At 40.6% G+C, this 17,316-nt stretch overlaps 1 protein-coding gene across 1 annotated transcript in view; it reads left to right on the top strand.

The window, feature by feature from the left end:
• Positions 1–17,316, top strand: part of LOC118337049 (sodium bicarbonate transporter-like protein 11) — a 92,701-nt gene that overhangs the window by 70,287 nt on the left and 5,098 nt on the right. The window contains exons 6-14 of the mRNA XM_035673865.1: positions 659–740; positions 1,768–1,891; positions 6,510–6,719; positions 9,923–10,007; positions 11,027–11,152; positions 11,707–11,820; positions 13,192–13,324; positions 14,044–14,117; positions 16,643–16,871. Of these exons, the coding sequence (XP_035529758.1) occupies positions 659–740; positions 1,768–1,891; positions 6,510–6,719; positions 9,923–10,007; positions 11,027–11,152; positions 11,707–11,820; positions 13,192–13,324; positions 14,044–14,117; positions 16,643–16,871 (1,177 nt within the window). The remainder of the gene's footprint in view (positions 1–658; positions 741–1,767; positions 1,892–6,509; positions 6,720–9,922; positions 10,008–11,026; positions 11,153–11,706; positions 11,821–13,191; positions 13,325–14,043; positions 14,118–16,642; positions 16,872–17,316) is intronic.

The raw sequence follows: 17,316 nt of genomic DNA, 5'->3' as shown, positions 1-17,316 counted from the left end.
GGGGCTGCTGAAGAATATCCCCCAAAACACTATTATTCATCCCTCTCAGCGGAAAGTCGGAAAGGGAGATTCCTCTTATTAGGAAGCAACGAGCTGGTTTCAGCAGAGCCCCTAGTTGCCCATTTTGTACTGTGTAAACATGGTAGCATAATGAAATGTGCTTTTTTTATTTTTTGTCTGCAAACATGAGCGTTGGTGTTTTCTGGGGTTGGATGGACATCGTTATTAGTGTGTCATGGTGTGGTGTTTGCAGACAGTGCAGACTGGCATCACCTTCTAAAGCAGAAGGCGAGCTTGTTAGACACTTCTGATGTAGACATCATATTGAGAGGCTTGGCACAGCAGATACGGCTCTAGATTTCTATTGAACCTTTCTGACACCATTAGATCAGATAAAGAAACCAGAGCCAGGTTTTATTTTAGATTTCAGATTTAAACATTAAAGGCTTTGAGGTAATGAACATGTGAGTATACATTTTAGGATAGCTACACTCAGCTTCAGTGGAGGGATGACATGCATTACTGGTGCTATTAAGACCCACACAGAAAAGAAGGAGTCCAACTCTGTGCAGTGGAAAATAAGAGTGTGTAAGGATCAAACTGTGCTTGAGGTCAATCTGAGTTAACTTGTGTTTGACCTCTGACCTTTCGCCCACAGTCCACCTGCTGTCAGAGACGATCCAGGGGGTGACGGCCACCGCCACCGGGATCCAGTACCAGCAGTCCTGGCTTTGCATTCTGTAAGCCATAACGTGTGTGTGGGTGTGTTTGTGTGTTGGTGTGAGGTTTAGAATTGAACCAATTAATCAATAGTGTTAGGTCTGATTAATAACTCTGGATTGGTTTAACACTTTTGGCAGTAATAACAAGCTCATCAAGAGCTTTCATTTGATATGTATAACTTATTTTTACCCAAAATGTCACTTGCGCCCCTCTGGTTCTCACCCCTCGATATATTGTGAAGGGGCTCTAGTGGCTGTACTAATGTAAAGTTATGACAGGAAGTCAGGCGAGGGCGAGGTGTGTGGATATGTCACCAAAACATTGCACTTAAACACGGGAGACTGCAGTTTGTTTCCTGTTTACTACCAACAGTCAACATTGTGTTTTTGTATGTAAGCATGACTACGGTCTTTCACCAACCTTAACCACATGTTTATTACTGTAAACGTGGCAACTAAAGTTCCCTAATCATTTAAACCCAAACCACGGTTTCCCTAAACCTAACCAAGTTGTTTTTTTTTTGCTTAAATCTACCCAAACCCTACCTTTAGTGTTGTCACATCATGAAACAGATTTATTTTTCAACAGTAATTTGTAACAGTTTTAGAAGCTACACACAATTTCATACCGCTGTGGGAGATTATGTCAGAAAACGCTTCGATGTGTCATTAAAAAAAATCTAAATCTCTAAATCTGGAGATACATGGTTTTCATTTGACAGTGACAATATGTGAATATGGTAACCGTCATGTTTTTCAAAATGTAATATTTCAATCTTGTACAAAAATACATTTTAATCCAACTGATAGAACCCCAGGAATGTGTGTGTGCGCAGTATATCTGTGCAGTTACACGCATCCACATATACGTGGCTGTGTGTGTGTGTATAATTGTGTGTAATTGAACACAGGCTCACCCAGCACATTTGCATAGTGTCTACCTGTTACTACAGAGAGAGGTTAATCTATGGAAATGAAGGGTACTGCTGGCGAGGTGAGGCGTTGACATTTATTAAACCTCCCTCCTTCTCCCTCTCTGCTCCAGCTGCAATGTGAAGCATCTCCAGAGGCGTCATGTGTGCATCTCCCGCCTGGAGAGGCCGCAAAACTGGGGGGAGAACTGCTGCGAGGTCCGCTATGTCATCCTGATACTGGCCCCGCTAAAAATGGTAACTGCCAACACCCAGAGGGAGGAAATGATACGTGGGATTTATCTGACTTTGGTGGATTACTGAGGCATTTGTAGACCCACTTGTTTGTTACATTTACTGTTTGTGCTTGCTTGTTGCTGACTGTTGCTACTATTCTCATCTAACAAAAATATAACTCCTTCTTCATTTATTTTTTAATTCCCTTATTTATTCACTAATAATGTGTTGTGAAGACATTCTTCCACTGCCAGTAATTTTCTTGTTTTTTCATCGCTCATCTTTGCCTAAAGCTAAAAGTCATTTGAGGTGTGTTCGCTGCAGGTGCATGGGTCAGTAAAAGCCAACTCACCATATGATCAATGTAAGCGTCCCACTGCTATAGCGCAAGTAATTGATCATTTGCATACCTTCCAGCTCTGCTTAAAAGGAAACGTATATTCAGTTCAACAGTTAAAACTTTTAAATTATTCAGTTCTTGCAAATTCAGTTACAGTAAGACACCTGTCACAAGTCCAATTAAGTTTGGTTTTCCTTAAAGCAAGCTCAGTTCTGGATGAAACTTCTTTTGCATATTTTTACCCCAAAATACCCAGATTGATTTCATCTGATCTTCACCAGGATTTCATGTCCCCGTGCTCGTTTCGTGCGTTGTTTCTTTTCGCAAGTAGACACAGATCACCACATGATGTTAAAAACAAGATCCTATTGTGACGATAAAGGTGCAGAAACTTTTCTGTAATTTAAAGTAAAATGACAAATGTGGAGGAAGCACAAATGAAGTACTGATTATGTGTCACCTTAATTAAAGTTATAAGAAATACACAGATAAACCACAAAATGTTTGGGATGTAAATGGTAGTTTAAAATTTGGCTTCCACTGATTTTTGTTTTGTATCACTATTTAGAAAATGATAACGAAATCACCTTCTCCTTTATTGTTTTCATAAAATGAAAGAGGGTGGCAGGCAAAAGGAAATTTCTAATGGCTTTTTCCTCACTCAGAGTATTATATTTCATATCAAGGTCATTTGCTGCCATTTCTTCTTTTCATTTTATATTTTAATTCAGTAGAATGCTACTGATATAGCTGCAAAGCTGCCAGATGTCTTTTGAACTGAATTCAATCCAAGGGCCTCTCAGTATCTTGCGTGGGCATGAGTGTCCTGTTGGCTGAACCTTTCTGGTCACTGTTGTGTGCAGGGTTGCTGTTTTCTTCAGCTCTGAAGAGCTTGCTGTATGGGATGGAGTGTGCCACAGATCCTGTAATACCCTTTCCTCCCATCAAAACATGAACTCTTTCTACTTCCCATCAAACCACTCAACCCTGCTGTCCTCCACTGCTTCATCCACACACACCTGCATATACACACATACATGCACAGACAGACATCACTCTCCTGTCTTCAGATGGGTCTGATTGTCGCCCCTTTTCCAGATGGAAACCCCCTCAAACCCTCAACTACCCTTTCTGCTGAAACTCTTTCTCCATGCTGGCCCTAAATTCAGCTTGGTATCCCTCCCAAGCACACCATGTTCACCAACCCACTGTCAAACTGGATTGCGACCCTGGCAATCAGCGCAGTGATGCTTCAGCTAACTGCATCATGTGTTTGTTTGTTTGTTTGGTTTCTATATCTTTTTTCCCATAAACCCGTCTTTGTGTTTGTGCCCTCTGCAATGCTTCCTTCCAGCGCCCTCCTTGCCAGTCTTCCAGGCAGCAATCACAACCACTAATGGCATTCTCAGAGACATTAATCTAAGCCCCAAGTAAACATAAAGCACTATTATGTCTCAATTATCCTTGATGGTGACTGCTTCTGCAAGAAAAAATCTTTGAAGGGGCATGATGATAATGATAATAGGAATTCCTTTGGTTGGCAAATGTATGTAATCTAGCGTGTGTAAGGGTGGACCATTTCCATCACCCACCATTTAGAGAGCTTTACAGCATTTGTGGCTTCTTTTTTTTTCTCCTTTTCTTTACCCAGAGTGAATGTGCTGAACAGACATGACCTTTCTTCAAAAATGCTCTGTTTCTCATTCACTCAGTTAAACACATACCTGAAAGCGCCTGTCAACACATTCATGTACTGTTGCCCTCAAAGAAACTCCTCTTTTGCTAGTTAGGCAAGCTGCCCTCAGTCTTTGATGTTGATTGCACATTGTTACTCACTTTCAAACCCACATTTTCCCAGTCGGCCTGGTTAATCAAACTAGTGACCTTCAAAACTTAAATCCCACAATGAAAATCTATCTTTTGAGTATGCAATACTCATGCTCGAAAGGTGGCTCTGAAATGTGTGTAGCTCCCTCCTTCGTGGAGGATGGCAGCTATTGTTCGATTCACAGCAGTAACAGTGGATTACAATGAAAACATATTAAGACATCTTCTGCAGTATAATCAATTTCTACAGCATTATTCCATAGATAGTTGGAGAAGTTTTTTTATGGATGCTTTGATACTTTTTGGTACCACTGAGACTCTATAGATGAAAACATTGATGAAATGTCTCAACAGCTGTTGGATAGATTGCCATGAAATTTTGTACTGATATTTATGGTCCCAAAAGGATAAATCCAACTGAATTTGGTGATCCCCTGACTTTTCCTCTTGGTCCCTCAGCATCGACAAGATGGATTGCCACAAAAATTTAATTCATTCATTCAACTTTTCCTTTAGTGTCACCACGAGGTTCACATTTTTGGTTTTGAGGGAATTGTCTCGACAAAAATTCGATGGATAGCCATGAAATTTAGGACACACATTCATTTTCCCCTTGGGATGAATTGTAGGTCAAGATTTGAATTTGTCCACATCAGCATCAGCATGTTAACATTATCATTATGCTGAAGTTAATATGTTAATGTGCTGAAGTTAGCATTTAGCTCAAAACACACACACAGAGCTGCTTGTGTGGCTGCAAACTAGTCTTTGTTTTCTGCTGTGACTGTGTGTGTCCTCTGGAATCTATTGTATCTGCTGTAAATCCGAGTCTACTATAGCTGCCGTCCTCCCAGACTACAAGCTGTTGAGAGCACACAAAGGGTTCGTGTTCGATACTCATGAGTGAGATTTTTGATGGCTGAAACCTATAGACTGACTGAAGGTAGGGTATCCTGTGCCTTCAGAGAGAGCCTTCAGATTAATCAAGATCCATTCTCTCAGCTCTTTCAGCTCCGGTTGAAATTCAGTTACCACTGTGAAAAAGCTTAAAGGCTTTAGTTATTCTATTTGCTGCAGCTGCTGCTGTACGCTACTGAGCCCGGCTATGTTGGTATCATCACCACCTGGCTAACAAGGCTTCCATGGCACCATGCTGTCTCAGCGCCTGCCAGTACATTATTACCATCACTCAGTGACTTGTGACAGCATTATTTGTAACAGATGTGGGATTATGGACAAAAGCCCCCAACAAAACACCCCAGCTCCAAACCTGCCACCTAGCAAACCCACCTTTGAAGTAGTAGTGTCGTATCCTCGATATTAAGACCAGATTTATATCTCGAGTACCTGATTTGAGAGACATTTGACAACAACATATTCATTGTTAGTCGGAGTTGCTTTTATATTGCAGTATTATGATATAATACATTTTGTTGGACATGAATTGAGAGCCAGTTCACATATGACAATATCTGCTTTTTGCTAATCCAATGAATTCTAGGTCCATTGTCTAACACTTGGCTGCCATATTAAACAGTAGCCCAGAACGGACAAACCAATCACTGGCTCTAGATAGGACCACCGTAGTTTCTCACACGTGCTTGGAATGGGAGGGAGAGCCAAGGGCGTTACATGCCATTAAATCCTACACAGTGGTCCATTTAAATACCTGACAAATCAAGGTATTTTATCAGTTAATTAAATTGGATTAAAAACAACAAATACAATTTAACTTTGACAGTAGACTAATCTCTATTGTGCCATGGTATACAATATTGTATATACTAATAACAATATGGATGTGAAAACATTTGTAGAGGAACATTTTAAAACTGGGATGTTTATACACTACGGTTTTCAATTTTGAGAATTAAATTTGGATTTTAATATTTCAACACTGAAAAAATAAAGCAGCAGTAGTCAGTATTTCTATATTAACAATGGATAAAATGACTTTGTGTCATGTGAAATAGGACAATTGTGACACACATAACTTGACTGTTCCTCTCAGCTCTACAGATCGTTGTTGTATCTTTCAGCTTATTGTTTTGGTTTTCTGGCCCACAACTTTACTGTTTTGATTTACTTTCACAGCTCTGATCAGCTCCATTTCCTGCCACAGTAGGCAGCTGTTTCCTCTGAAAAAAGCTATGAAAAAGTTAGTGGTTTTGCTGGTGAAGAAAATGGGACATTTAGCAGCCCAATAACAAGATATTTCCCTCAGGAGCTGGTGGAGACCAAAAACAGCTGAATAAAGAGTGAATATTTGACTTACGTTCATCAGCTGGACACCAACATGACTCCAAATGATGCTCCATGTCTGCTTGGTGCCTTAAAGGAACTGTTTGCTAACACATGAGGTGTTAATATATCTGTATTGTTCTTACAGCATGTTGCCACTGATTTAACAAAACAAGCCACTAATAATTTCATTATTTTAATGCTCAACCATTTCCAAATGCTCTTCTGCAGAAAAGCACCAAGACAGCGATGGAGCTGGGCAGGACGTTCGCCACCCTCTTCTCTGACATCTCCTTCAGGCAGAAGCTGCTGGAGACGAAGACGCAGGAGGAGTTTAAGGAGGCGCTGGTGTTCCAGAGGCACCAGCTGACAGCAACCAACCAGCAGCCCACCGCTCTGGGGAAGGAGGAGACCGACCCCCGCAGTCACAAACCCCTCAAGGTGGGCAGCAGCATTTCTGAGTGTGTGAGCAGCATATCCAGTGTATACAACCTCAGGCGATTAGGCACATTTCCACACATTTTGAAGCAGCGTGTATTCATTTGATGACAATATGAGTCATCCCTGATGATGAAGCCTATAAATTGGGTAGCACTCGCTAATATTCCCCCACATGTCAGAGTTGAGGTATTTTTCCCAAAGCTTCTCATCCTGTCTTCCTCCCTCACCTTTCACTTACTTTTCACCATCTCATTTCTTAACAGCGCCCTGCAGAGAAATGAAACTATGCACATTCATTTACACATTTTAACTTTTTTTTTTATTATTCCCTTCCATTTCCTCCTCCCCTTCTAACCCCCCACCTCTTCCTCCTTCCTCCCTTCTTCCTCCATCGCTCGGGCTGGCTTGGACTCTTCCTCTTTTCTCTCCCCCTATCATTCAGCACTAAGGCTCTGCCAGGCCCCTCAGGGTGGGTAAATGACCTTACACTCCTCACAGTTCCTGGTCAGAGCTCCCACCCTTGCTACACCGTGCATGTACATACACACCACACACACCACACCCACACACACACACACACACACACACACACACACACAACACACATAACAACATTAACACAGACACGACACACACACACACAACACTAACACAGACACACACACACACACACACACACACACCTCCAGAGGGGCTCTGCTCAATGCCACAGACCAACATCTCCTCCTAATGTTGCGGTTGACAGGCCAGGGCTCCCAGATATTTCCCCTTGTGTTTTTTTTTTTTTTTTTAGTGGAGGATTTTGTTAGGTGTTTATCCCAGGGCTTGAAAGGCTCAGTGCCACTCAGTGAAAGAGGGATATACGGAGAAAGACAGATGGAGAGAAAAGAAGGGGATGGCAGAGAGTTACAGAGAGCAGGTGAAATCAAGAGGAAACAGAAAATGATAAAATGAGGGAGAAAAGAACAGGAGACCACCCGCTTTCCCCACCTCCTTCCACATCCGAAATGGACATCGGACCACCCGCGAGAACACACCACTTTCCTATACTTTAAAAAACGAGGCCAAATTGTTGTTGTGTTTTTATGTTTTTCCTTCCCGTTGCCTCTCTCTATCGACCGTTCAGAACGAATGGCAAACAGGTGGACAGTAATTCCTCCCTGAGACTTTTGTTTATCGAACCTGAGCCAAAAGCTGGTGATCAGGCCCCCCACACACACACACAGGCTCCCTTGTAATAATAAATGATTCCATGATGTATAGGGATTTAATGGATGAACAGCCCTTGTTGAACAAGCATGTGTGGCTTCATTAAACTAGCCAGCCCGCTCAGAGAGGAAAAAAGAAATGTTTATGCTGTTGTTTGTTTTCAGGTTGTTTACGTTGAGGTAAATTCCATTGTTCTGCCAAAAAACGTCAAAACTTTTTTTGATGACAAATGAGGCAGGAATGATTTTCCCAAGGGCTTTTCCGACTCACACACCCCCTCCCTCTTCACCCGTTCCATTTAATTATGTAATGCTATGTTCAACAAGAAAATGAAACACTGGGTAATTGGATAATTTACTTAATAAGCTCAGTCAGGACTGCACATTTACTTTCTATCTTCTGTAACCTGAAAGCTCATCTTTTAAAGAAGCACTCCATGTCCCTTTTTTGAATCACGTGGCTCTTTCTCTTCCGTCCCCCTCTTGACTTCTCTAAAAATACACTGAATCTTCTATCCCTCGCTGTTGCTGTCATCTCTCTGTCGTTCCTGATCATTCTGCGGACACGGGGATCTTTATTAAATGTACATCTAAATGCAGTCCGGCTGATCTGCTTACTGTGTTTTGGATTACGCAGTTGAAGCTTTTCTAGGACTATCTCGTTAAATTTGATGAATCAAATCAGCTTTCAGAGAGCCCCCTGTGGAATCACCAGTGTCTTAGCTGAATCATCAAATGGGCAATTTTTAATCTAAATGTGTCATTGTCCACAGCACAGTGCAAGATGAAAGAAAATGTATGAGTTGGATACAACCTCAGGCCGTATTCTGCTGTTGCATATTTTGGAGGACATCATGGATAAAACAAGATAAATTAGAAAAATGTCTCAGAGCCAAATTGAAACTTTACAAAAACATAACTCATCAATAAGGAAAAAACTCAACTTCCATATACCAATATCAATTATATAGGTAATAGAAACATTTTTGGTTTTAAGACACTTCTGAAGAGCCATTTTCAAGCTCAGTGTGGCTCTGGCTGCCGCCATCTTGGCAGTGCCTGACTCCTCCGGCTCCAGGTTAATCCAAAAATTGGAGCTGAGGCACGCCAAATAAAGCGGCTAGCGACCTATGACGACACTCCCACTCACTTTTATTGTTTCAGGTTGATTTTCTCACTAAAGCCTCTTTGAACATCGTTCCCTGACCGTCCAACCACCACAGTCCAAATGAGAGAGGAGATGAGCTGATAAAAATATTGATACACTCATCGGAGTCTCCTTTTCTCACCACACGCTCAGAGCAGTAAGCCTAACGAACAGTAGCGACTGGTGAATTGAGTGTTTTGCAGGCTTTGTTGCCCTGGGATTTGCCTCTTAGGCTACATACAGGCTGCCCTACCTTATTGGTGAAGGTTATTGGGAATACCTGCAGTGTTAACTGAGACAGTGCTGCCAACCACATTATTTGGTTTTAAAAAATTGTTGATGCTTCTAAACAACATTCTAAACAAATGATGATTTTAGTATCATTCAAGTTCACCATTCAAATGTTCAGCATTAAAGACAGAATTCAGTCAACCTACAAGGTAGAGGTTCTTGTGTTGTTTCCTTTTGGGCTCTGCATCCCAAACATGATCCCAACCCGTTTTCTATTCAGCCAATAAAATGTGGTAAAGACCACCCTTCTCTGACTGATTGAAAACTGTACTTTTTTCAGTATTCAGCAGAATATACTCGAGTCAACAAAATCCTTGTAACGTAAACCGTAACATATAAAATGTCAAACACACACACAAACAGCATCTATAAAAAGATTTTTTTTTTAAACTAAAGCACTCAAAGGCTGCAGGCCGAAGAAGTCTCAAACTTGCAGCAGCTGTTACTTTCCTTGCCTGAAGATGGCGCACACAGGGACGTCTACATCTGCAAACTGCTGCTGTACCTGGACTTCGTGTCCTTGTTGAAAATCTAACCTTTTCCCTTCTTTTCCACAGTGTAAAGATTTCTTCAAAGCCGGCCGGGGGATTTATGAGGACTTCTGCCGCAGGCTGCCTTTCTACCCCTCTGACTTCACAGATGGTAGGCTGGACCTGGACTTGTAGTGAAAGTGAATCATCTCCCTTATTATGCCACACTGGGGTGCCTCTGGCAGCTCCTCATTTGTCTGTCACCTTTTGCCTCAGATACATCTGTGCTGCATCTGTGTCACATCTAGGGTTGTCTCCTGCTAAAATGACTGTCTCAGATGTCTTACTGCTCCCATATGTTCCCGTACGGCCAATATTATTGTAATTTCCCAAGTCATCAGGCAAGGACATTGTGGTATACATTCCCACTGCAATCTCAGCAGACTGGTGGTTTTATTGACTCATAAAGTCATTCTCTTTATCAACAAACGGGTGAAAGGGTTTCTGTCCACAGTCAAACAAATAACTTTAAAATTAGCTATTTTTACGAGGAAAATAAATACTTGTTTTTTAGTTGCTGTTGCTGCCAGAGATGCTTATGAATTTCGTTAAATTATTGATAGAGTTTTTGTTTTAAAGTGATTGGAAGTACTGACTCAGTTGACCTTGACTGCAATTAAAGAAGAGTAAAGTACATTTAAGGTGAACAGAGTTTTCTTGCTGGATTCTCCTCCTCGGCTGCTCTCTTTCAGTCCTTTCCTATTTCATAATATCCAAGCACATTCATTGGGCTGTAACAAAATCAAGATATTTCTGTCTTGTGAGTGTCATCAGATAATGATCATCTGATGAAGGTCACAGGACCAAAATCATTGTGATCACATTAGAGCCCAATTAAAGTGTTTTATTCCAAAATGAGTTATCCATCATTTGGATAAAAGCAATAACTGCTCTTACAAAATGATGGATGGGAAAAAACTGAAACAAATTACTTGTATTTTAAAAAGGGCAGTAGGTAGTTTAAGGCCTTGTAGAATAGTTTTACTGTATGTACTGGATCTTCCATATTTTAGAGGCACTGAATGATGAACTCTGTTAATGTTGTTGTCGTTTTGAAATTAAAGTGTTGAGCCTCTTCCGCTCCATTATGAGTTGAATATGACTCATATGTTTGTGTTTGTCTTCCCTCAGGTATAGTTGGCAGTAATAAAACCCTGCTGAAGTACATGACCACAGCCATCTTCCTCTACATCGCCATCCTCCTACCCGCCATCGCTTTCGGCTCCCTCAATGACGAGAGCACACGTGGCGAGATAGGTATGAGCACAAACTTGGATGTGGACACACAATTTTCTCAGAGACATAAGAGTTTGACCTGACAGCAGATTCATAAAATACAGTGTACTAATCCCATACTGTATTAGGAATAATGTAATCTTCTTTTCTTCAAAGGTATTACACAAGCAATTCCAGGATACATTATTTATCAAGAACAAAACTGAAATTAGACATTTTCTGGTGAACAGACCTATTGCACAGGTTTCTACCTTAAAGCTGCATTAATTGGCTTTTGGCTTTGGCTAATTTGTGCATTTATTAGAAAAAACTTACGTATGGACACATCCAGCAGACACAATAAAAGTATTCATGTCATTTATTTATACAAATATTGATTGGTGGAGCTTTAAAATTGGCGTAAAATAAAAGTGTTTTGCATCATATTAACATTCCCTGCCCAAAAAAATTAATTGGAAATTTACTTCAACTTCTGTTTAGCTCTACAGAAGCACCGAGCAGACATTCATGCACATTAATTAGTTCACATCAGTGCTTCCTCCTGAGTTTTCTCTGTGTGCGTCCTCTCTGTCCAGATGTTCGGAAGACCATCATCGGCCAAAGCATCGGTGGGGTCATCTACTCGTTGTTCGCCGGCTCTCCTCTAGTCATCCCTCTAACCACAGCTCCCCTCGCCATCTTCATCAGTGGTAGGCTTTCCCCTCTTTCATTCAGCTCAGCTCAGCCAAAATGCACTTATCTTTTCACAGTTTTTGCCGACGGCCGATTTGAAAAGGAGGCTGGGGGTGGGTGGAGTGCTAAGAAGCTTACGTCAAAAATCAAGAGAAGGAGGCACCCGACCGTGTAGAACAGCAGCTAGAAACTCTTTCGTCCTCATCTGCTCTCTCTTTTACCAGAAAACACCACTGGTCGAGTAATTTAGCTATTTGTTCACACGTATGCCCCAAATGAGTGTTCCTGGTGCAGTCAAGCAAAAAGCACATTTCTCCAAAAAACTTGCGTTTTTCAGGAATGAAGAAAATGACTTTTTTTGTTATCACTGACGTTACGTAATGCTTGGTTTCAGGGGAAACTCATCCATCACATACACGAACATGTAAACTTTATATTCAGTTCTGAGAGACAACAGCACATAAGTGTTATATGGTTTTTTTACCCAACAGCAGTGTTTTGTAGGTTGGAATTTAAACGATCTTGATGGCTGGAAGCTGCAGAATCGCCGTGATGAGAAAAAGCACCAACTCCATTGCCAAGATGTAGTTTTAATACCAAAGCTGTTTGTTGGGTTTGTGGTGTGATGATCTTTGAAGTAAATGGGTTAGAATTGTGCTAAGCACATTCTCATGGGAATAATTATACTACATTTCCAGCAGCCTGGCTCAGCAGAACAATGGCTTGTTTGTAACGTTGTAACTCATCTGCGCACAAATGTGCTCAAGATTACAACTGAATTGTTATGGTACTAACAAACCCATTACAATTATTTTGTCCTTTTTATGTTTGAATCAAATTTGTTGTTTTTGTTTCTTTGTGTGCCTGTACAATCAATCTCTGCCATAACTGATGTAGAAATCTCTAATAAAGTTCTTCCTCTGCTTTTCAGTAATAGCAGTATCAAAAATAGTATTTTCTGTTATTTTCTTAAAAGCTTCTGTATTTACAGAGTACAAAAAGTTGATCAATACAGTTCCTTATTAACCTAGTTTGTTCTTTATTTTATTGATTAAATCGACATCGATCAGTCTCCTTCTGTTGGCTCATTGTTTGTTCGTCTCATACAATTTCTCAGACACAGCTCATTGATGAAACTTGAAAAAATAAGCCATTTATTCTTCTAGTTTCTATATTTAAAATGACAGATATTAGCCCGACATAGTGTCTAATGTGGCAACATGTTAACTGCTTCCTCATTTGCATTAGCAAAAAGAAGCAAAGAATCTGTTAATCAAAAGACATATAGTTCTGAGGTTGTTGGAGCACACTGGTAATAAGGACAAGTAATAACTGTGTGTGTGTGTGTGTGTGTTTGTGTGTGTTTGTGAACACGTGCAACCTCGTAGTGATCCGAGGAATCTGTGATGACTACAACCTGGATTTCCCAGCTTTCTACGCCTGCATCGGATTGTGGAACTGCCTCTTCCTCATCCTGGGAGGGATCTTCAATGTGAGCCTGCTCATGAAGCTCTTCAAAAGGTATTTCTCACACACTCACACTTTTAAATGTAACTCCCTTTAATTGTTTATATTTCACTAAAATTCATTTTATTGAAGCCATTCTTACATTTCCTTTTATCTGTTGGTGTGCTTACTTCTCTGTCAGAGAGAAAAATGGTTTAAATTGGGTGGTCACGCCAGTGTCTGCACTTAAATCACTGGCGCTCAACAGAAAAGTCTGTTCTGTATAACAAACCATTTTTAAAGAAAGCTGAGTAGTTCTGTGTGACAGTAGCTTCTCCAACACATCCAGAGTTTTAAATTGTTGCTTCTGGTTCCCTTCCTATCCAAAAACAACAGATATTAAGTATTAAGTACTGATTCATATTTTATGCCCTCTCTCAACTAAAAAAGGTAACATAAGCAAATATACCCAATCAGGTTCTTAAATTCTATTGTATTCCCTTTAATGAAGTTTCATTTTTACATGTAATTTGACTTATTTGTTTACCAGTTTCATTTCTACTTTGTGTTACTTTGTCTATACAATGTGTTTTTTGGGAAAATTTGTTAATGTGTTAATAGGTGAATTCTCACTTCTACTAATGTTGATTTAATGCTGTAGAATCATTTTCAAAAATATAAAAATAATAGAAGATAATATTTTAAAAAGATTGTGCAGCCTTAATTTAAAAGCGTTTCATGAACACATGCATGCAAACTGTTATCACTTCTGTAATGGTTCTGTGCTTTTCCAGGTCAACAGAGGAGGTCATTGCTCTGTTCATTTCCATTGCATTTGTGGTAGACGCAGTGAAAGGCACAGTCAAAAGTAAGTTTCTGACAAACATGGCAGATGTCTCTTTTCTTTGTTGTTACAGCTCGTTTACATCGCTGTTTCCACAGTCTCGCATTGCTTTTATTGAGGCCTTTTCCTGCCACATTACTGGCATTTTGGCTGTGCAAATCAAGAGCTCGTGGTCCGCTCTGACTAATCAGAAGCAATGCTAACACTAGCATCATGCCTGCTGTCAGATCCACCACCATTCCTGTCTTTGCAAAGTGTCAGCCTCAAACTCATGTCGGATTTTTAAACAGCCAATTACACCGAGGTAAGACATCTTCAAATCCCCAAAATAGTCTAACTGCTCACTATATTAGAGGTGAATTTTTTTAGATATTATATAAGTGCAGCTCACTAATTAGCATGGCTGTCCTTAACTGAAGAATCCTTTGTTGTCTGATTGTCATAAGATCTCTTCAACTAATGATTTAGTCCATTTAATTAAAAACGGTCAATTTTTATTTTCAGTATTATTGCCCTTCTGCAGATGAATGCAGTCATTCAGAAGGATCTCTTAAAATTGAATGCTTATTAAAGAACAAACCATATTTTTGAATATTATTGTGATGCCAGATATAATTTTCCACTAAAAACATTTCCCTGAAAATAAAATTCTCAGACAACCAAGACACAAACTGATAAGTTAACTAATCAAATAAGAACAGCCCTTCTTATTCAAATCCAGTGCAGCTAGATCATACCCCTAATAAGAATTTAGTCTGGCCAAGAGTAAGAAACTGAGCCTTCTAGATAGTTTAGTGGTGGGAAGACAGAAAAAAACACGAGTTCCTCTGTTGGGTCAGCAGACTGAGAGAGATACTGTGTACTAAATTAATCAATCCAGATTTTGAGCCCAGCCTGCAGCCATATTACACCACCCCTGCCTTTACCGCACCTAGTCTTAGTGTATCATAAATATTTTACACAATTTAATTTCCAAAAAATGAGATGACGATAGCAGAATGTAATTTATTTTGAATGCGATGTTGTCCTGTTTTGGAGATTGCCAGTGCAGTAGTTCAATTTTCGGAAACCATTTGTAAAATACGCTCCGAGCTCATATGCCATTACCATAACATTAACCTATGCCATTTTGTTGACACTTTTCATCCAAAATATTTTGCAGTAACATGAATGAATACCTTTTGGCTGTGTATCCAGTCTCCTGTACAACTTTGCGTGCTGCATAACTTTGTCCAGGTTTGATGAAAAGGACTGCAGAGCATGCAGGTCGTGTCACACACCCTCCAATGAAAGTGAAATTATTTCTACTTGTGTGGCACTTTTATAGACAAGGTTGTGCCATTCTTATTATTTAAAATAGTTGTAAAAGCATTGCTCTACAGAGTTTAACAACAACATGCTCGCTAAAAGGGCAGGCACACATTGTGGGTTGTTTTTACTGGGTTGTTTATACTGTAGATCTGATATGGGTGTCAGGACTAAATTCAGTGGACCGAGTCCACTACAGTCTGGTACAGCTGGTGTTGCCATGGCAGAGATAAAATCATGCAGTGTGTGGTGTTTTAAGGATTTTAATTGTTTAACCTTTGATCCAGCCACTGCCTGTAATTCTCATTAAGATGATTTTAAACATGTTTGATATTTACCGTGTGTGAGCCAAATGCCCAAAATCGGTAGGCAAATGAGTGCTGTGTACCTTGAGTGATTTTTATTTTACGATCCAGTTGATCAGGTTTTAGTGCAGAGCCACAGCTCAGCTGAGGTTTATCTCACTTTTATGAGGTTCTCTCTCTTGCAGCCCTCCCTGCAGGATTTACAGTCCTTGTCGCCCATGTCCAATATTTTACCTAAATTTATCATTTTTCCTGTGTTTCTGTGCTGATTGCAGCATAAATAACGCAAATGGCCTTTAAGGCTATTTGTTTGTTGTACAGTCACATTCAGGATTGCGGGGTTAACCAAGCAGCAAAGCCAACTTTTGTTCAGTGTGCTGTATTTACTCGGTTGTTCAATATAAGCTACTTTCTGACTTGAGTCTATAGTCATGATAGCAGCTCTGTGAGACTGTACTGAGACACAGCGGTGCTTTAAATGCTAACGTCTGCATGCTAGCATTCTCAAAGTGATGAGGCTTAGATGGTTGAAAGTCTCTGCCTTGCTCACCATCCAAGCCTACTGCGTTAGCATGTTAACATTGCTAATAAGCTCTTAACAAAAAAGATTTTAGTGTATTTGGAAACTGGACATTTCACACAAAACCACAAATGTCAACCTGCAGGTGGCGCTCTAGTAAAATGTCAGAGTATCACCAAACTCATGAGGATTCATCTTCAGGACACCATGAATGTCTGTACACAATTTCATGGCAGTCTATCTAACATTTATTGACATATTTTAGTCTGGACCGAAGTGGTGGACCGACCAACTGACTGACATTGCCTATATTGAGCCAACCTGCTAACGTGGCTAAAAATCTTGTAGTCTTTGTTGGTTTCAATAATCTTCATGTCTGTTCTCAGCGTAACTAAACACTGTGGATGTGACTTCAGTCTTTCACAGGTACTACCACGCCCCAACGCTAGCTAACAGTAGCATAGAGGACTTCTCTCAGGGTAGAGACCTGCTTGGGGGAAACAGAAGCGAGGTGGCGGCTGGGTTGGCACTCAACGCCCTCCCTGAATCCCTCATCCAGTGCACTCGAGAGAGGCCCGTCCTCTGCCTCCTGCTGATGCTTGGGACATTATGGATGGGCTACACCCTCTACCAGTTCAAAAGGAGGTAGGTGCAGCACTGCAGCGCTGCAGCACTCTTAAGATAAATCACTGGAGAAGTTTAAATTGTGTTTGGGTGGGAGCACTGCCGGCTAGATCGAATACTGCTGAGTTGGCCCTTGACTCTAAAGATTGTAAGGAGTGACGGAGCTTGCAGGAACTTTCCAGACGGGCTCTTACAAAGCTCCCTTTTCTGTCGAAGCTTCTGTTCCAGCCTGTGATTTAATAAGCATTAATATTGTACTTCTGATTGCTCCCAGTAATCAAATCAACCTCAAAGCCGGATTCAATTGTGTAAGCAAAAGGCGGACCAAGGTACTTAAGCAGTGTCAGGATTGCAGCCATTGTCCTTGTCTTGTCCACAGTAATTGTATTCCTCTATTATTTGTCTCTTCCCACTCACTCCCTCCTCTTCTCTCTCCTCCCTGTCTCCCTCTCTGTGTCTCTCTCTC

Source organism: Morone saxatilis, unplaced genomic scaffold (genome assembly GCF_004916995.1).
Source record: "Morone saxatilis isolate NCDOM2014 unplaced genomic scaffold, NCSU_SB_2.0 Contig3, whole genome shotgun sequence".
NCBI lineage: Eukaryota > Metazoa > Chordata > Actinopteri > Moronidae > Morone > Morone saxatilis.
Note: the sequence above shows the minus strand (reverse complement) of the source record. Positions and strands in the feature narration are given on the sequence as shown.